Source organism: Asterias amurensis, chromosome 8, assembly GCF_032118995.1.
Source record: "Asterias amurensis chromosome 8, ASM3211899v1".
NCBI lineage: Eukaryota > Metazoa > Echinodermata > Asteroidea > Forcipulatida > Asteriidae > Asterias > Asterias amurensis.
Window position 1 is genome coordinate 9,319,562 of NC_092655.1, and position 21,885 is coordinate 9,341,446.

Sequence of the window (21,885 nt, forward strand, 5' to 3'; positions counted from 1 at the left end):
TCCTGAGTCAAATGCAATTTTTTGCATTATTCAACTAGGGACCACTTATCTTACATACCGCCCTCTATTGACGAGTGACTGAAAATCCTTGCAACACCATATCTCAAGAAGTGCAGGACCAATTTTTACACTGTAGTGAAGACTCCGTGGGGCATGGACATTAATTTTGAAAAACTGTGACATCAAGTTGACCTCTACTTCCGGGTCAACCGGAAGTGGGACCATATCTCAAGAGTTACACAACCGATTAAAAAACAATTCTTCAGTTATAGACTCCTTAGGACTTAAAATTTGTTGGGAAAAACCGTGACCTCATTTTGACCTCTTCTTCCGTGTCAACTGGAAGTGGGACCATATCTCAAGTACTATTCAACCGATTTTAAAACTTTTTTTCAGTTTTAGACCCCTTGGGCATTGGAGATTAGCCTTAGGTTACCGTGACCCCATGTCGACCTCTACTTTGGGGTCAACCGGAAGTGGCACCATAACTCAAGACACTATTCAACATTTTCAAACTTTTTTTTCAGTTATAGGCTCCTTGGTCATTTTAGCACATAATCCAAGCAAAAGAACACGGAACAGCTTTGTGTTTGTTCACAAACACCTAATGTCTAGTTATTTTTAGCTGTTCCGACGTAGTGGTCGGAACATAAATTGTCAAGATTTTGATTTGTTATAATAATTATTTGTATCCGTCAAAAGCCCATAGGTTTAACCAGGGCATTTTGTAATGGCCAAAAGTCATACTTGGTCTAGTATAAAGAGTCAGATCCTGTATCATATTAAAGCTTACATGTAGGTCTTAAAGTTACAGTTAAATGTAACTAGCATAAATTAATTAATTAATTAACTAAGTTATAACAACATGAATATTTAATTAGCCAATCTTTAGACCGCCATATCTCAAAAACTATACGTCCGATCGTTTTTTTCTCTTCAATGTTATACCTTTCGGGTACTGTTTAACTATTCCATGGCCTTAATTATGGACGGCGTCACCATGACGTCATGTATTGCACGTTTATTATCTGTACATAAACACAATGGCTCTTTTCATTTCATTTCATTTCATTTGCCAGCAAACATGAAAAAACACAAACATGTATTAAAAAATTGCACATCAAAGATTTACAAGAAAAAGCAATACAATGGTTATAAAAAGAGAACAACAAAAAATCTGTAAAAACACTAGCAAATTACTGAGAAACCTGGCCTGGCCGCTGGCAGATATAAGGATTGTGTAGGAAACACCTCCAGTGGGGGTGGAACACAAAACACTACAGACGAAACAAAAGACAAGAACCCTGGCAGGGAAAGCCAATAGCGACAAAAAGTCACTTTCAAAGTGGCTGACTGACCTTTTGGTTCGAGACAATAACAAGAATTAACAAGACACACCCTCCACAGGAGGAATACGTATTACCCACCAGCCAAGCCAGGCAACTCAGATATAAAAGACCAGCAAGAAAAAACAATACATTAAAAACAAATTATTTAAATGTGGACCTGCCAGCTGATTTCTTTAAAATATTTTTTTATTCCTCTAACAAAACCAGGAAGGCTAGTTAAAAGTTGGTTCCTAACATGGGAGGGTAAACTGTCAAAGTAGACAGGAAATCTGTTAAAAACAGTAAATTTAAAAGCATCAGTTCTAGCATAAGTATGATGAAATTTAAAAGTGTCAGAATGGCGAGCATTAATTGTAATAAAATTGAAAGGATCAACATCATACACCCTATATAGACACTTGGCAACATAGGCAATGGCAAAGTAATTATATCTATTCTCCAAAGAGGTAAGCCCAAGCCTTTGAAGGCATTCATTGTAAGGCAACTCGCCTCTAGGTGCAGGCAGACAAGTACGCGCTAAGCGCTTTTGAATCTTTACAAGATCTTTCAGACTGGTGTGGAATCCAAGCTGGAGCCCCATACTCCAGAATGGGGCGACACAATGAATTATATAGCTTAACCAAAATGTCAGCATCGTTACAGCGGACAAGACATCTAATAAAACCAAGAAGCCTTGAGGTGATATGCTTTTGAAACATGGTCCCCCCCGTTTAAGATTGGAGGAAATGACTACACCTAACCACTTATGACTTTGCACTACACCAAGAGAAGAATTATGAATTTGGTAGGATGGGTGTTGATGCACAGCACCCTTCTACTCAGTCGCATGGCCTTGCATTTATCAGGATTCAATGACATTTTGTTGACTTGGCACCAGTAAGTATTATTATCAAGATCCTCCTGCATGATGTGCATGTCAGAATCTGAGTGGATAGCCCTAAACAGCAAGGGTGTCATCTGCATATAGCGGTAAAGAGGATTGAACATAATTAGGTAAATCAAAAACAAAACAAATTGAATAAGAGAGGCCCCAAGACAGAACCTTGGGGGACCCCAGATTGAACAGGGATCCACCCGGAGGGAGGCCCCCCTGAATTGGACGCGCTGAAAACGATCCAAAAGAAATGATGAAATCCATTGCCTCAAGGGGCCATAGATGCCATAAAGATGGAGTTTTTTCAAAAGAATTTGATGACTTACTTTATCAAAAGCCTTGCTCCAATCCAGGAAAACAACATCAACATCTGGTGGTGATCTAGCATCAAGAATCTGCGCCCAATGGTGGCAAACTGAAGTGAGAAGGGTGGTACATGAACGCCCATTGACAAAGCCATGTTGCTGATGAGAGATCAGACCAACCGTACGCATGTACTGGGTTATACGGCCAGTAACCACCCTTTCCAGCAGCTTCCCAACCACAGAGCACAGTGAAATGGGTCTATAGTTTTTAATCACTGGTAAGTCACCTGCTTTATGGATTGGCACAACATTTGCTCGCTTCAAGTCATCAGGTATTCTTCCTTTGCTAAGAGATAAATTGAAAAGCAAGGGAAGAGCATAGCAACCTGACCGGCGGTAATCTTTAACATTGTAGATGTTATACCGTCGGGCCCGGGGGCTTTACCTGACTTAAGATAATTAATGAGCTCAAATATCTCATTAGCGTTGGTACCAATCGACTCTAGAGGGGAGCCAACATGTCCATTACAGATGGTAAAAGAAGTGTCAGCAAAGTCTTTATCTGTACAATGAGACACAAAGAACTTGTTAAAAGAAGTAGCAATAGTGGGCAGGTCAGTAACAACAGTATCCCCTTCTTTAAAAGAGATGGAACACTGCTTAGCCTTAGATGCACGCACAAATGACCAGAATTTAGCACCACAGTTAGAATTATCATTGGAAATATCTTTAAGGTACTCATAGTAATCCTTCAGAACCTGAGTCTTGAGTTTATTTCTGAGTTGTTTTTATTTGGTCCATTTAGAGGAATTGTCAGGATCCTTACGACTAGCCCTATACAGGCGCACTTCCTCTTGGCAAGATTTATAGTTTCCACGGTAATCCAAGGCATTTTGGGCTTCTTTTTAGCTTTCCGTGAAGGCACATAACTTGTGAAAACAAGATAAAAATGTATCACGAAAGGGGCACCAGGCATCATCTATTGATTTGCCACCAATGACTTTGTGCCAATCAAAATTACCCAGATTATTTCTAAGCCCATCAACATCAGCCTTTGAGTACTGAAGAAATGTTCCATGAGGAGGGGTCGGTCTAGGAGGAGCAACATTAAGTGTAAAATGAATGCCTGCATGGTCAGAAGTGTAAACAAACCCAGCTTTCAGAAACATGATTTATTTGATTTAAATTAAAATACATATTTGTACACTTCAAAAAACTGTTTTAGATCAAGATATATTTTATTGACGGTCATTTTAAAAAAGCATCAAAACTTATTGATACAGTGTAATTAAAAAAAAAACCTGTATTCTATGGGACATTTTTTCAAAGATCATGGGTACGGCGTAAAACTACATTTGAAATGTCAAAATTGTAAAACTCTTAACATGATCAAGTCTTATCCCATTTACGACCGGTGTTATTGCGTTTTTTGTTCAATAGGCCTATACATATGGTCACCAACTAGCACAAGTCTAAAGTCATTTCCAAAATTTGACAACCTCTGAGCGTGGTGCGTCGTGGACCAGGTCCGTTTCAGGCGACAAGCATGGACGACGAAAATAGACCGCCTGGGATTTGGATTGATTTACGGGTAAAGTCACCTTGTTTGCGCCGAGGACCATTTGCCTAAACTAATTCCAGTATTTCGCTTTACTTTCGGAAATTAGACCATGACAAACAAAAACTCTTTGACAGGAAAACAACAGCAGAGATTTTATTACGCTGACGTTCTTCTGGTGGTTACGTGGCTCAATTTTATAGAGCTGATTATAATAAATAAGCAAAACAATTTGCTGTAAAAGATGCAGTAATTGAGCAGAATACCTGGATTCACAACTTGTACATGAGGCATTGTATTTGCTGTATACGTGACATTTTGATGATTTTTTTTATAGCAACCATCTATAAAAACATTATTTATAATTCTACACCCCTAAATTGCGTAAACAGTGAGCCGGTGTGTCCCTTTAATATTTATGCATGGCGTCATAATTCTAACCCAAAATGAAGCTATTGCGCACGTCCGCCACTACTTGCAGTGGCTGCGCCCACCTCGTTTTGGGTTAGAGGACGTACCTTATGCATACTTCTAGAAACTATAAGGCTCCCCCGTGAGCCTTATAGGGGTCTAATATTTTGGGCCTCCTTAACGCTATACGTTTTTCAAATCAGCTTTGATAGGTGAAACTGACCGTTAGCCAGCAATAACTAAAGTTTTTTTTGTACTACACTACCAAAACTTTCCCCACACACTCAATATACATTTATAATGCTTGCATTTCCTTTTTAAAAACATCGTCAAAAAATGACATTTTCACATCCCACGATACATAGCATTGCTACAGCACTATAAGTAAAGCGAGTTTTCGGAACATGCTGTGTGCCACAAATCTAATTTATCTACTGTTTTTTTGCTTGTCGGGGGGGGGGGGGGCGGTAAGAGCGTAGGCCTCTTTTTAGTTTATTCTCATCTGAATTGGTCTTGTAAACTTTATGGTCAATAGGCTGCACGTTGCGGGAGCACTAAACGTGAACGTCAAAAAAGTGTTTTGTTTATTGTCACTTTGGGCTTATTGCATCTCGCAAAATTTTTACGACAAACGACACAATTTCTGACGGCGTTCATGTTCACGCTGCTCTAGGAACAAACCTTCATACATCCCAAATCTCTGGAACCCTATATCGTACAAACTAAATAAAAACAATAAATTCGTCCTCACTCCTTAATTTTCTCTAACTTATTTCACTTTCAGAAAGCATGTCAAGTTATTTTTAGGGTTTGTTACGTCTAAGCTTGGGCGATATCACGATATTATTGAATATCGCGATATTAATTTGGAAACGATTTCGATATCGGATGGATTTGGTTTTAATCGAAATATCGATATATCGTGATTATCGCGATATCGATTAAATATCGCGATGTATTTGCTAGCTGAGACATCTTGCACCCCATAGGTTTGGAGTAAAACCAGAAGAATAGGTCATTAGAACACCTCTCTTATGCTATGACTGTCTCTTCTACAACTTTCACTTGGAGTTTGAAGACTGATTCAGGGGTTTCCCTAAACTTTTTTTTTCAATCGCCCGCCGGGCGAGTCAACCAAAATTCTCGATCGCCCGCAGGTTTTTTTCACTAGCCCACATGTAGTTATACACAAAATTTTCAACAACAACAAAAAAAAAAAAAAAAAACCACGAAAGTGTAGCCCTTAAAATTGCTTTTTTTGAGGATTTTATATCTGAATTTTTACCTTAAACTATCCCTTTTCCATCAACAACAACTTAAATGACTTCGTGGTTAGGGGGTCAGTTGATTTAAACATGTTTTGAACTCCGTTTGCAACAAAATCTTCATGAATCAACGATCAGTCAACAACGCACATCGAGAAATAATTAATGAATTGCCCCGTAACGCCCTCTGTTGGCAAAAGTTGTCCATGTTATTGGTTGTCCAAGGCTGTACATTGTGCACAGTCTGCAGTCATTATGCACAATGTTCTGCAATTCTTTACTCCGTTCATGAACACGTACTGCATTGAAGTCTAGTCAAGAACATAATGAATATGGAATTTATTAACAGCCATCAACGGCCAATCACAGCGTGCAGAGATTTGGTCAGAATGGACTTTGGACGACTGTGTGCGTTGTGTATGTGCTGTGCATACTGCATGGATGTACCACCAGTGGGCGACCGTGTACTGTGAGGATACTCGGCACCATGTGGTTTGTGCATCGTGTTTTCAATTGATTGTACGTGTTTTCTGATACGAACGACAGCAATTCCGGTCCCGATCACGACAAAATTAAATCTAGCAAGTTTCTAGAATTGTCAAACTTACTAATTTAAAAGCTTTAGTGGAAGTTTTCTGTGGGATTTTGCCACTGAACCCTCATTTATATGTGAAAAGGAATATTTATTTGACTCGCCCGTCGGGCTAGTGAGAAATGGTTTTCAGTCGCCCGCCGCTATTTTCACTCGCATTTGGCAATCGGGCGACCGCTGATTGCGAACCCTGAGATGTCAAATTTAATTAATCGCGATTATATCGAATATCGCGATATATTGTCGGCGATATATCGTGAATAAAATAAATCGATATCGCCCAAGCTTAGTTACGTCCAGTTTGGGTCAATAGACAAACTCCTTAAAATGTGCCCCATTCAGCCGCATGAGGTCTCTTTTGTTAATATTATCTCCAGTAACCAACCCGACGGGCCGATTGCTAAATTAGGCTACAAAATGGATTTGGCAAAATGTACATTCTCAGACCTGACCGACACACTGCTCTAACCAATTTTGTGAATGGACTTATTCAAAAGGAAACTTAATGTCGTTTTGCTTAACAACTTTGACCAAATGCAAAGTTCTGTTTTACAGCTTCAAAACAGCCTTTGACGTACGTGTATAAGTTTCACAAACATCCGTGATGGGGTAAACTCTGAAACTGCAACACTATACCTCCATAAACAGACCGTATTCTAAAACGGTATTCATGTGCTCATTTGAGTTTACTGGCAAAAGATAGTGTCCATAGTTTAAAAACAGCAAGATACGTTTTGCATCAACAGTGCAATTTCTGTATGGAGATTTTTGTAAGTCCGAGGTCGCCACCCACATTCAACCTAAAGTGGTCCCACGGCGACCTCCTTCACCAAGCAACAGGTGGCCTGTCTCAAAACCAGACCACACACCACTCACAATACACTGACCAGAATGTAAGGAGAGGTTAGGCTCTTTGTGTAAGCCCCCCCCCCCCCAACCCCAAAATGTTATTAATTGTAAAGATCCCTTAGACACCTTCCAACCTATAGCAGGCCCTACCCAATGTTTCCAAATTATAAAGCTTCCGTTTGATCCCATCCTTGTCCATCATAATTCTCATGCCGTTTGGAAGTGGATGCTTTTTTATAAATGTTCTCCATTTAATCTTTTCAACAAATGAGTCACCTGTCAGAAGGATTTCTAGGAAGTCTGATAACAACATCGACCAGTGGTTGACACATGATCGCCTGCGAAACATCAATCTGTGAGTTACTTCATTCATTCAATGCAAATTCGTGATATTTGTTTCGGTTTTGTCCTGGCACCCAGCCTCTTCGACCCTTTCGACCCTGCGCGGCAATGAATGAACCAATCCGGAGAACCATGCTTAGTACAACATGAAAGTAACCCGACCAAAAAGGGCGGATCGAATGGCGGGTGGGCGGGCAAGGGGCAATGAGTGAACCAATCCGGAGAGCCATCTGCGAAACACTGTCCAATGAGTCGCCTGTCAGAAAGATTTCTAGGAAGTCTGGTAACAACATCGACCAGTGGTTGACACACGGTCGCTGCCAAAACTTCCTCCAATCAGATGACTTGTAAGTGGGAGTTTGGGTCAGGGTTTTGTAGACTTGCAACCCGGCGTCTGAAACCACACACAAACGTATTGAATTCCACACACTTAACCGTGTTGATTTCCACAAGGATGCCATGCCACTGAAACTTCTTATTTCAAGCCAAGATGGCGCGGGTTACGCTTTTAATAGTATAGATGTAACGTTCCGTAATTTTTCCAAGTTTGCAGCAATTCTTTTTTAGAGTTCCGTAGTTATTTGTCTAAACTCCCCAGCGATTCTATTTTATTCCCATTGATTCGGATTTTGTCACATCACTATGTCTTGTTACAATTTCGTCCCCATGAACTAGTGCGCGATCATGTACCACGAACGGTATACACGCGTTGCCTTTGCATGAGAATGAGGATGATGAACTCACATGTGGTGGCTGGCATGGATATATGGCGCATATTAGAAAGGAAATGTTTCTGGATCGTTGGGATATGGATCGTAAAAGTGGAGGAGTTTGTCATCTTTTGAGTATAATTTAACTTTCATAATGAACTAGCGGAATGCCGCGCTTTGCGCGGCACCCCGCTTAATGAGGCGGATTCTAGTATATACAAATATTGCGAAAGGTAATGTGGGGTAAGGGAGGTATTCTTACAGGAAATAGTCATTTTGTAGGATTCCCTTTACAGAAATTACAAAGATTGAGCGCAAGCTCGCTGCAAGCTTGCAGGGAGCTTGCATGATTCCAAATATTTAAATTAGGGCAAGCTTGCTGCAGCAAGCTTGCTTAACAGAGATCTTGCAGGCTACATCACATCAGAAAATATGGTACTTTGAAAAAAGAACATCCTTCAACCTTCTTTTGAGCAATTTTAGTGTATTTGGGCTTGACTTGAGCTGAAATTCAAGCTGTTTCAGACTCTATATTTGATCCTTTGAAGAAACCATTAATAATATTGTTGCATCTGAAAAATATTATTTATTGGATCACTCAGAAAATTGAGCAATTATGCTCCATGGTAGCTACAAAGTCCAAAGTATAAAAGAGACTAAATATGAACAAAGGAGTTCAGGCACACAGCCACTGAGACAGATGTGTTAAACCATAAACCATAGAGGCACCTCCCTCATTCCTCCATGATTTAACAAACAACATAAAGCAACAAATCCCTGGCTTATCATACAAGAAAAAAACATGTTCATGTTCCATACCACAGTGTATAATCATAGTGAAAGGACAGAGCCTTTCTCTATATGACTGACACATCTGTTGTCTTTACCATGACAAAATACAAAATAGAAAAATCTTACCATTAAATATCCATCGTTCTAAACAATCATCAATGTTCTTGTCATGTTTTTCTCTCCTTATTTGATTTCCAATGAGTATAAAGTATAACTTGCATTTCTTGCCAGTGGTTTTGTAAACATTTTATTTCTATGACAAAACAAAACAAAACAAAACAAGCAGAGCTCTTGCAGTTCATCTGAAGCCATTGCTGCTCTAGATCAGTCAAGTGGCAGTTTGGAATTCAAACTTGGTACTGCACAGGAAGTGTTATGCAATGGGCAGTGTCAAGTTACACCTCTTGACCCCGAGGCTATAAACTGATCCAGTGCACCAATGGTCTCCACATGAGCAGTGAATAGCAGTAGTTTACTGTATGTCCTTATGGATTAGAAATTGTATAATTTATGATCGGTATGCAATAATTGTCATTTGTTATTGTTGACTTTCGATAATGTTGAGCGTGCACAACATAGTTGTGAAACATCGCCCCCCCCCCTTCACCTTCTCTCTTGTGTTCTCCAACTAAATGAATTGGTGTTTGTTTCTGGAATAGAGCTTTAATATTTCGGAAGGGTACACTTGGCAATGATGGTACTTTGGCATGATATGTAGGTTTTTTCGTGATATTTTAGTGATCGAGCGGGCCTACGCATTATCCGTATAAAAATGTTGATTATTTTTCGCCTCTTTTACTGCTTTTGTCATTGTATTAATTTTATTCACTGCACTGAGTATTTCCCGCTAAAGATGACAGTAAGGATAATTACTTAGTCGACTAAAAAATGTAGCACGTACACTGTGCTATAATGACACACTTATTTTATTGTTTTGAGCACATTGGGTATAGTTCAAATACACGCGGATAATAGTCAAGTGTCGTCACATTGCTGACAAGTCAGGCGGGATCTTTGTCAAAGAGCCAATCGGACAATTAACCTGATGAATTTGGAATCAGCGGTGGTATTTTGTTCCCTAGACACAACACATCCATAGTCACCGATTTACTCAACTGAAGGCTCGCAAGACGGTCTCTGGTCTCCCCCTCAACAATATCGGTTGTGTAGTTCTTGAGATATGGTCCCACTTCCGGTTGACCCGGAAGTAGAGGTCAACTTGAGGTCATGGTTTTTCAAAATTAATCTCTATCCCAATGAGTCTTTAACTATAAACAGTATAAAAATCGGTCGTGAAGTTCTTGAGATATGATGCTGCAAAGATTTCCTAATTAAATATGCAAATGAGGGTCACGTGGTTAATTATTAAAGACTTTTAATATTTGTACGATAAATAAGCTTACATCCTAAACTACCATTTGACAATAATTATAATATGTGTTTAAAAACACATAATTTTGTAGGATACTCCTTTCCTATTCCTGCCGATAGGGGGCACTCTCACGAGACATTTCAGTTGCACGATTTCTGGACAGTATGTCTGTCTGACTCTGTATTTGTATGTGTACGTGGCAAAGGCTAAAACTGGCATAAAATGTCAAGCTATAACTTCCCCTCATATAGGCCCCCCTATATAGAACATGGCCCAGTTTTATGGCTCTGGCTGCTTCAACCAAACTCTGCCCCTATACAACCACCATTCTCTACTGCTACTGACAGTAGTACTGTGCAAGCGCTGAAATATCTGTGCAAGTTCGAAGCAAAGATTACATACGATGAGTTTCCCCGCGCACAAGCAAAACTGCCCTGCTAAGCTGTGAAATATGCTTTTATGTAAGCGCACAATATCCGCGCGTGTCAATTCTTTGCTTACGCAGAGTCAAATTGGGCCAGTCTCACAAGATGTCCCCTCATGTACTATGTAGTAACAATTTTACATGTTTTGAAGAGTAGGCCTACTGTATGCCTTACCAAACCTAGGGCAAAATTCCATGGTACTGATTACCACCAAACTCTGCGCTTATGATCACCTTTTTCCGCACACAAACAAAATAAATCCCTGCTAATCAGTCTATTTCGCTTGACGTAAGCGCATAATTCACTGCTTCTCCTAAGCACTGAATCTTTGCTTCCAGAGCAGAGCATTGATTTGGGCCCATTTGCACAAGATTTTTCATTATTATGCAAGTTCCCACCATGATAGGCCTGGCTGACTAGTGAAATTTACTACTCGACTAGTCGCACCTCAAACCCAACTACGACACTTGTCGAGATAAATTTGTGATTCTCGAAATTTGTGCCGCAATGTGCCGCAAGCGCATGATACTAACTATGTTGCGAATAGTAGTAAGCGCCACAACTGGTTCACAAAACAGGTAGTCGGGACTATTTTTGTAGTCAACGTGTGAGCACGGTTATAACGAAGTAGAGAAAAACAGAAGTTGCGACTCGAATAATGATTTGTTATCGCGACTTTAACACGAAGCACACTAGTCGCCCCAGCGTACTTTTGCACAAGTAGGTCTAAGGCATGGTTATCCTGCAAATGCAAATCAAATTTTTAAGTCACTGTTTTCGCAATGAAAGTTTCACAAGAGTTGAGCACAATTAGTCAACTGTAGCAAATTATTTGTTGCGAATTGTGACGCTCAAGAACACATACCCTTCTAAGCTGTTAAATACGCTCAGCGTAAGCACAATTCCCTGATTACGTAAGCGCTGCGATTCTTTCCTTTAAAAGCCATTGGCCCAGGACCAAACTACATATAGCTTCACACAAAAAGCAAGTAACACAGCAAATGATGCAAGGTGACCAGACACAACACCATGCCTCATGTACATGTACAAGTTGTTACTCCAGGTATTCTGCTCAATTTCTGTAATTTTTTAAAGCAAAATGTTTTGCCTACTTATTATAAGCAGCTCAACCACAAGAGAAACGTCAGTATACTAAAGTCTCTGCTTTTTAAAATTTGTACTCCCGTCAAAGAGTTTTTGTTTGACATGGTCTAATTTCCAGAAGTAAAGCGAAATACTGGCATTAATTTAGGCAAGTGGTCTCCGCCGCAAACAAGGTGACTTGACCCATAAATCAATTCAAATCCCAGGCGGACTGTTTTCGTCGTCCACGCTCGTTGCCTGAAACGAACCCGGTCATTTTTACTCCTCAAAAACTCCAGCACCACAACAAGTAATATTTTAAGGGAAGCTTTCAACTATCACTATCTTCAAACTGTTTAAGTTGAGTGTACATCTTTGGACACGATGATGTGTCGTCGTCGTCGAAAACCCCTATTTAATTACGCACGTTCATCTGAACGAAAACCCTAAACCTTCGTACTCAAAAAGTAATGGGCCCGGAAGCCGATTAGAAAGTATAGGGGCCTGAACACTGGTAGGAAAACAGAATGAGTAGACTCCTCTCAAGAAGTCACAACTCATGATAGGTACATACTGTATTGCATTTACCGTAGAGAATGTTTAACAATAAAATGGAAGTGACTGCATCCAGTTATATTCAAATGAGTAGACTCCTCTCAAGAAGTCACAACTCATGATATGTACATCAGTTATGATCGCAACTTGGGTTTAATTGCTAGTTTAACGTAATAATGGATAGTTCACGTTGGCATTCATGGTTTTCGCTTGGTAGGCAGTGTTGTCAGCATGTTGTGCCCTATGTTTTGGCACAGGCCACTAGGTATGTTGTATTGGCAGGCCTTGTGTGCTGTGTGTGGTTTCTTGGTGTGCGCTGTCGTTTTTCTTGGGGCGCGCTGTGCGCGTATGGCGTTTTTGGTCGAAAAATGACAGGTTTAGTTGGTGATCTAAGGTGATGTCGTAAAATACAACAGGTTTTATTGCTTCATTATACCAGCAGTTTAACTTTTAGCAGGTACAGGTAATATTAATCTTAAATGATTTTGGCAATTTCATGAACAATGGTAATTCCAAGTGCTACTTTATCTGTACCATTGTTCGTGCCAAATTGAAAAAATGCAAATGTTTATTACCGTATGTCATATTAAATTACACCATTTAATTTATGTAATGTTAGATTAGTGCCTCTCCGTATCGTTGGGGTTATATGTGTTTCCTCTTGTGCGTTCCAACTTAGGGGGACGAATTATCTTAAAACAATAAGTACTTTAGTTACTTTTTATAGTGCCCTTCGGTTTTTGTTGGGGCTACAGTCGTTGTCCCCTCAGAATTTCCGCTTTGGGGAATAATTACAAGTATTTAGTTAGGTTCATATTTAAGTTGATACTTTTTGTTTGTTCATGTACAACGGTCAGCACTGACAACGGTTTGTTATTTTTGTAATATTAACAAGGCAATGTGCGTTTGTGTGTTCAACTGTGGAGTTCCGGTGTGGCGGTTTCAGTCTTCCGCCGTGTTCAGTTTTCCGGGTGACGTAGTCGGTCATATCTGCACGTTGTTCGAACGGTTTTAGCTTTCCGGCGTGTTCAGTTTTCCGGGTGACCTCTCAGATACCGCCGCGAGTAATGTAGTTCTCTCAGCATCAGTGACCCCACATTGTTTATATTACGATTCTTTTCTGTGTAGTCACATAATCTCTTGTCCTATCTTTACATGTATTCATGGGAACAACTTCAGGCAGGTCACACTCTGCTTGCATAAAAAACAACTCATACGATCCACGCGTTTGCCGCTAGTTGCACTCGACTCGTGGACGCCGCCATGACAGCTACCGGAGGGTAACGGATAACTCAATACGGCACTAAAAATGGACTACTTTCGCTTGCTGTGCGCAGGCATCGCATGACGTAATGCTACCGTATTTGGTCATTCGAAAAACTGAACACAGCGGAAACTTGAAACCGCCACACCGGTAGTGACCTGCAACTCTTCCCGGTGTGCTCGTTGGTCCCGGGGTGTCATGTTTTGTTGTAGTGGTACAGTGTTTTATGTGGGTATGGACAAATGAGTCCATATTGTTTAAATGTTGGTAGGGCATATGGTGCCCTTTGGTTGGCCACTAGGATGGACTCGGTAAGTTCATTTGTATTTGGTTGGACGTGGTGTCCATATTTGTTTTGGGGACAAAGGTAGTCCTCAAAATTTATGTCGTAATGTATTGGTTGATGTGTGTCTGTTTAGTTTCCAACCTACTACTAATATACTTAGGAGAACATTTCACAATTTGGTGTGTGAATAAATTTGGCTTTTAAGCTGTGGCCTAAATCAAGCTACTTTTGTTATTGTTTAGTCTGTAATGTGTCTGAGTATAAGTACATACTGCATAGCATTTACCATAGAGGATGTTTAACAATAACATAGAAGTGACTGAATCCAGTTATATTCAAATGAAGATTACGTGGTAATTAATTAACATTTTTAACATTTTTTACATTTTGAGTAAAGCATGTTCAAAACTTCAATTTGGTATAATAAACTGACTCTATAATAATAATAATGATAATGATAATGATAATTATGACGATGACGATGACGATGACGATGACGATGACGATGACGATGACGATGACGATAATAATAATAATAATAATAATAATAATAATAATAATAATAATAATAATAATAATAATAATAATAATAATAATAATAAAAATAATAATAATAATAATAATAATAATAATAATAATAACAAATAAAAATCTTGACGATTTCAATACAGCTAATAATAAAAACAAATAAAAATCTTAACAAAAACAATAGTTCCGACCACTACGTCCGAACAGCTAATATAAGAATAATAAATTTTTTAAAAATTACTACGATTACAATAGGCGTTTCGGCTGTTAGGCCGAAACCCAAAATAATAAATAGGCCTTATTTTATAAAATATATTGTTGGATCATATGTTTTTGACAGTCTCTCATATATTTTCGACCCCCTTGCCAGGCTGATAATTTATAATCATGCATGGAGTAAAACATTTCCTGTCATCTATGCTCCTTTAAAACATTTATAAAATGTTAATGTGTTGGTAAAATAGGCCTAGTAAGTATCCTCCTCTCAGTTTTCACGGTATTATGCCTTTTTCTTTGAATTGGGAAAAAAATAATGATGCCATCTATCAACCGATGCCCTAATTATCTTTATTTGTTAAGATGAAGTATGTAAACATATATTAGAGGGTGGCTGCAGTTTTTTTTTTATTCATTTAAACAATTAAACATGACTTTTTAAACCTGAAATATTTTTTCTATTTTTTATTAAATGCGCAAGTATTTTAAAAATGGTTTTCAAGAGATTAGGGGAACCCACCCCGCCCCTAAAAGGGAGCCTTCATTTGCATAAACATGACGTCATGTCGGTAACCCGAGCCGTCGGGCCCCCTGGCTGTGTGCATATAGCAGGCCTGGAATTACACGGCGGCCACGACGGCCATGGCCGTCGATGCCCTTCCAACTGGCCTTGATGCCCTTCAAAAATTTCCGCTTTTCACGGCCATAATTGCCGTGCCCTTTTTTCCTTTTGGCCGTCGTGCCCTTTTTTTTTCTTCTTTAAAAAAAGGGCCGTAGTGCCTTTATTTTCATTAAAAAACCCCAAATATTTCGTTTTTAATCTTCGTCCAACAAAACTTCGTTTGTGAAGTGTAAACAAATTATATTTGTTTACACTTCACAAACGCCGCGTGATCTGAAAAAACCTTTTTCGTTACTATCGCTTGCAAAAACTTTTCAGGTCAACGATAAAACTTCATAATAGAATAATGCCGCGAAAAGAGCGTTTGAAGCGTTCTGAAAGGGATGAGTACGAAAGCTCTGCTGCAAAAATGCAAGAAACTTGACTTCTTTTTGGGGACAAGTAAGAATTTTTTTTTTTTTTTTTTTTTGGGGGGGGGGTTAGTATTTTTATACTTTTAAATAATACAAACATTGTTTTAAAATTAAAATGGTACAGTTTGCTCATAAATAAGATATGATTTATCAATATCCTTATTGAGATTTGATTATCAATATCCTTATTCATGTGAACTGTTAAATTGGGTTTACCACCCGTAGGGGTCCCCCTGGTCAAATTTTTTTTGGCCTTGATGCCTTTTTTATTTTCACTGTTTTGGCCTTGGTGCCCTTTCTACTGGCCTTGGTGCCCTTCAAAATTTGGCCTGCTCCAAGGCCAAAGTGGCCTTGCCCTAAAAAAAATGTAATTCCAGGCCTGATATAGAGACGTGTGCACTGTGTGGCCTGGTACCTAGGCGCGTGTAATTAGGGACCAGACTCTTTCTGCCGACGATATGTTTGAATTCCCAACGTGACGTTGATGGTAGGGGAGGGCGGTAACAATCCACAAAAGGGGGGGGCATGACTTATTCGCTAATTACGCAAGTCAGATATGTCGGGAATAAACAAAACACATTGTATTGATGTTCAATACATATATCAGAAATAAATGACAGCAAAATTAACGTTTTATTTTAATTCACTGCAGCATCCCTTTAAAACTTGATGGACATTGAAATGTTCACACAACACCACGATCTTCGATGACTTCAACGGGCCCCATTTGTTTTGAGTTTTTCCTGTTTTCACAGCAAACGAGAAAGTATGGTTTCTCGGTGAAACCATACATGGAAGAAACATCTGCAGTGACTACAAGTGTTCTTTGAGACTCTGTGTATGACTCTATAGCCAGCAGTTGTCTTCATTTTATTCAAAATATTTTTTTATTAAATTTTCAAAATTACTATGGTAACTTGCAAAAAATTAAAAAACAAAAAAATAATAAAAAGTGTGAATAACTACTGGCTTTCAAATCTTTTTATTCTTAATATTTATAATAAAGCGTATAAATAAACAGTGATAATTGAATCAACAAGCTGATGTTTAAATTTTAATATTAATAACAATATATTGATATATGAGGGTTGCAAAATAACAATTTCCAAAAATATTTAAAAATGATATATAATATATAAGGCACATGGCTTCTTTAAGCCTCTGGGCGATTCCAAGCAAACATGGACATGACACCAAAAAATAAAAATTGTGTAACAACTTTCTTTCCACGTAAAAGTTATAGCTAACATATGAAAGGAAACAGACATTAACTTTTTTTACACACTCTGTACCATTTTGTACAAATTCAGCTCATGTTTGCACAAGCTGTGAACAGACCCTAAAAAGTGAGCACATTAAGGTGATTTCTTCAAAGTTAAATATTGTCCCCCACAAAGGTTATTCCAGCAAAACTTTAATAGTTGTGATTAGCAGCAGGTACAACTATTTAAAATCCAGAATGAATTTTAATTTGTGTTTCTCATTTAAGCAATATGTGAGTGTACTTGTGGGAGCTTCAACAGGGCGTAATGCGACTAACCGAGAGATGAAGTTATTTCAACTGCACGAAAAATCCACTGACTATCGTCATGGCAATTCAAAATATGCTTCTACCCTTATTACCAAGTCTGAAATGAGTAAAGAAATCAACACTCCAGTTGGTGTATTTTAATAACGAGTCATCAAAAAGTGTAATGCGACTAACCGGTAATGTGACTAACCATGCAATGTAATGCGACTAACCAAATATTTTTTCAAGAGGACGCTAAGAGGTCAGCAAAGCTGGATATCTTGGTTTTGACTTACTAGAGGACAATATTACATGAATTAAGAGATCTGGGGCTCTGCAAATGCCACTCATGCCCTACCCACAATGCATTTTTCCAAAGCACATGCTGAAAACTATAACATGTGTTGTACATACACCACTCCAATCTGTAACTTCTAGTGTCATCATTTGTACAGTCTTAATGTTAACATATGAAACAAAATAAAGAAAAGCAACATTTCTGAGAATTTTGAGTAGAAAAGTGAAGTAATGGAACTAATTTACTCCACAAATTGTGGACATACATGTATGTACATGTTGTACCATTGCCTAGGCTGAAAAAGTAGAATGATGTTAAAATACAAGGAATTCAAGAAGAGCACAGACAAATCTCCCAAAAGAGCAAACAAAAGCAAAAAGCTGATGTCCTCTTGCCACCATTTTCCTTCAGAAAGAAGAAACATGATAACTACAAAATGCTGCCTTACAAACTAGGGTAGCAATGCAAGGGTAGCAATGCATGGTCAGTGGTGTGTGGTGTAACATGCAGTGAAATGTATCCAGGTAAAGTCGAGGAGATGGGTGATCAAGAAGGTTTTTCGTTTTGTTTTATACACTTTTTCGACACAAAACAAATTGTTTGTTGCATTGAGGAACCTGTGATAACCAACAAGGCCATTTTAAATTCACAGTCCACTTTTAAACAATAACCCAAACTTTGATTTTTCAGGGACATGGTTACATGTATGTAAGTCACTTTAAATCTGCAATTTTATTTTTGTTCAATTCCTACATACTTGGCAAGATATTTAACATTTTATGTTGAATGCACAGCCAGCTCTGAAAATAAAGGTGGTCAGTAAAATGGGAAATAATATTTCCGAAAAATGTAAGTTTGCTTTTCTAAAAATACACATTCCAGCCTTGTTTCTATGATTTTCAAGTGAAAAAGCGTTATTATTTTAGTAAAAACAAGTGAAATTAATTTATTTTGTTTGTTGATAAGGAATGAACCCAATTTTGCCAAACAAGAACTCAGTTTGGGCTCCATTGGGCTTGGCTTAAGTGGCCGGACAAACTGTAATGCGACTAACCGTAATGCGACTAACCATGGTTTTGCCACGTAAACCTAAAAGTTCAAGTTGCTGACTATTTATAAGTATCCTGTTGGATACTAATGTATAAGAGATGTGTGCTAAATGTAGCAAAACCTTTGCAAGTTTTTTAGTTTGAGGAAACTTTTGAATTGAGACAAGTGTATTTTTTATCATGTCCTTTTTGTGTAATGCGACTAACCGCTTTTTACAAAGCTATAACATCCAGAGTACAACGCCCACAACATTTTTTATATCATCTCTTCAAAGCCTTGGGTGTCAAGTACAAATCAGTCTATAAACAAACATCCAACCTCTGAAGTTCAAAACAAATTATCGTCTGCTAGATTAAGTTTCATCTCCTTCAGTCACTAGAAATAGGCAGTTCCATCAAGTTGATTTCACGTGTACCAACACACACACACACACAGCCCCGAAAAAAAAGAACGAAATATATATTAAATCATAACTCACATTTTGTACAACTCACAACTATGAGACTTGACATCAGGCAGGAGCATTCTCTCCTCGTGCTTACATTTAAAACAAAATTGAAATTGAATGAATAGTTTCGGAGATATTGTAAAAAATAGAGAGCAACGACAGAAACAGGAGGCTTGGCCTCGCGTGCAGCGCCCATTCGTTTGTGCATGACGTCACCTATGAACCCCATGGACCACGGATTTCGGAAAGCGCCGAAGAAGCACGAAGACGGTTTTTTGCGATAAGGGAGCACATGTTTACACAAAATGAGATAACGATTACATCACCGTGTAGCCGATAAAATTCCACACACGGTACATCTAGTCGCATAGCTTTTACCATAAAAACCTGTTTTTGTCAGCGTTTTCCTTGTTTTGAATCAAGATTTCTTCCAGAGATAATCATCAAAATTAAATGCGACTTTGTCAGTGCTAATTCCCATACTTTAAAGTTTAATTTGTGAAAATTTGGTGTAATTTGATTATGTATTCTTCTACCTCCAAGAGGTTTTGTTCAACGATTTCTTGCAAAGTTGTCGTAAATACACATGAATGTACATGTACTTCGTACATCTTTGTGTTTCCGTGATGTGCCACCACAAGAGGGCGTGTGTAACAATAAGTTTGATAGCCCGGGGCTCTAACTATGTTTCGTCTTGGTTGGGGGAATACTGCCCGATCTTGTTTTTGGTAATTTTCACGTTCTGAATTGATCATAACAGACTGCTCATCTTGAGTCAAAAGAAACTAGTATTTATTATCTATTTTTTACAAATTTAAACATTTTAAGAGAAGACTGCTAGTGCTAGGCTTAGGCCTAACTCATAACTGTAAGTGTAATAAATTCTGATAAAAAAAAATAATATCTACATTAAAGAGAAAGAGAAATAAACAAATAGGTTTCTTATCTCCTGAAACCAAACATGGCTGGTCTGAAATGGGGAAAAACATATTTGTTATGGAAGAGTGTTTCGTTTGAGCTGGGAATGCTTCAATTCAAGCAAGGCCAAGAAGAGATGGTCAATGATGGTGGGGCCTTGTGATCTCAGCTGACATTAAGATAAATCAAGTTAAGAAGTACAGTAGCCATTTCTTTAGGACACAACATTTCCCATTATCCTGTTAATAGAAACCCATGACACCAGGATAGATTAAGAATGAAGGTTTATGGTTTATTTCAAATATATGATAACAAATTACACGACACCGACAGACACTAGTTTAGCATGTTTATAGTGGAATATGGATATAGACAGTCATGACAGTACAGTACTCAGTAGGACAGGTCAGCCGAGTGAGAATGAGGTAGGGGCCTATTTTGTAAACTTACCAAACGATTCCAAACTTTCCCCCACGTTTTTTTAGAATGTCTTGCGAGAAAAACATTGTTCTATACAAATCATGAAAATGTTTTCGATACCGTTGTTACTGTTGTCACTAAGATGGAGGTACTTTTTTCGTAGAGGCACGACGTGCAGGCAGCCAGATGGGATGGGCAGACTAAGCGCAAGCAAGAAGCATGGATGCACAGAGAAGCCTCAGAAAAACACATGCAACGAACTAGCTGGTTACACACCGCGCGTAGTTTACCTCCAGAGGTGCACTGGTTGCCGTGTTTAATTATTGAGAAAACTATTTCATGATTGGACTCGTTTTTTTTTATTTAAAGACAGGGGACCAGTCTAATAGGGCGCGATTTGGGTTTTATTGTGACTAGCGGGAAACCCGCGCCACGCGCGGGTACCGCTATAGAGTTTCGCGCTGTTTCGATTTCACAAAGCACTATAGATTGATCTTAACTTTGTATCAATCTTAATTGCTAAGCAAAGAGTGACGTCGCATTTACCCTGTCCTTGTTTGTACTCCGTTTTGTTTGTTTTTGTCCCGTTCAGTTTATTTTGTTCCTGTCCCATATCATTATTAGTCCCTTTTCTGTATTCTTCCCCGTACTATTATTTCCACAGCCCCGTTAATTTTTCCGTCCTGATCATTATTTTCTCGTTCAGTTTTTCCCGTTTTGTATTTTAGTCCAGTCATACTGCAGCTGGACCTGGAAAAAATTGCAACAGAATGTATTTCAACTGTTATGGGGTCTATAGACACCCAAGTTTAACATATCAAAAGTCCTCCAAAATCAAAGTGGCGGAAAGCCGTCAAATTTGCATAATTATGTTAATTAGTTTCCGCCATTAGCTGAAAATGAAAAACCATGCATATCTTGACAACAAAGAGGGCTAGCATGCTCAAAATGGTGTCTATACCCATGTTTTCATGATCAAGGAGTCCAATGAAGAAAGGAATAGTCTTTAAAAAGTGACAAAAAGTCTTCAAATTTGCATAATTGTGTTAATTAGTTTCCGCCATTAGCTGAAAATGAGAAAACATGCATATCTTGACAACAAAGAGGGCTAGCATGCTCAAAATGGTGTCTATACCCATGTTTTCATGGTCAAGGAGTCCAATGAAGAAACAAATAAACTTTCAAAAGTGTCGAAAAGCCTTCAAATTTGCATAATTGTGTTAATTAGTTTCTGCCATTAGCTGAAAATGAGAAAACATGCATATCTTGACAACAAAGAGGGCTAGCATGCTTCAAATGGTGTCTATACCCATGTCTTCATGGTCAAGGAGTTCAATGAAAAAATGAATAACCTTTCAAAAGTGTTGGAAAGCCTTCAAATTTGCAAAGTTATGTTAATTAGTTTCTTCCATTGGTGGAAAAACATGCAT

At 38.5% G+C, this 21,885-nt stretch overlaps 1 protein-coding gene across 1 annotated transcript in view; it reads right to left on the bottom strand.

Moving 5' to 3' along the window:
- LOC139940815 (meiotic recombination protein REC8 homolog) overlaps window positions 1–20,740 on the bottom strand; it is a 418,728-nt gene extending 397,988 nt beyond the window's left edge. The window contains exon 1 of the mRNA XM_071937199.1: window positions 20,486–20,740. Coding sequence (XP_071793300.1) covers window positions 20,486–20,541 — 56 coding nt within the window. The 5' untranslated portion in view covers window positions 20,542–20,740. The remainder of the gene's footprint in view (window positions 1–20,485) is intronic.
- Between the last annotated feature and the right edge of the window lie 1,145 nt (window positions 20,741–21,885).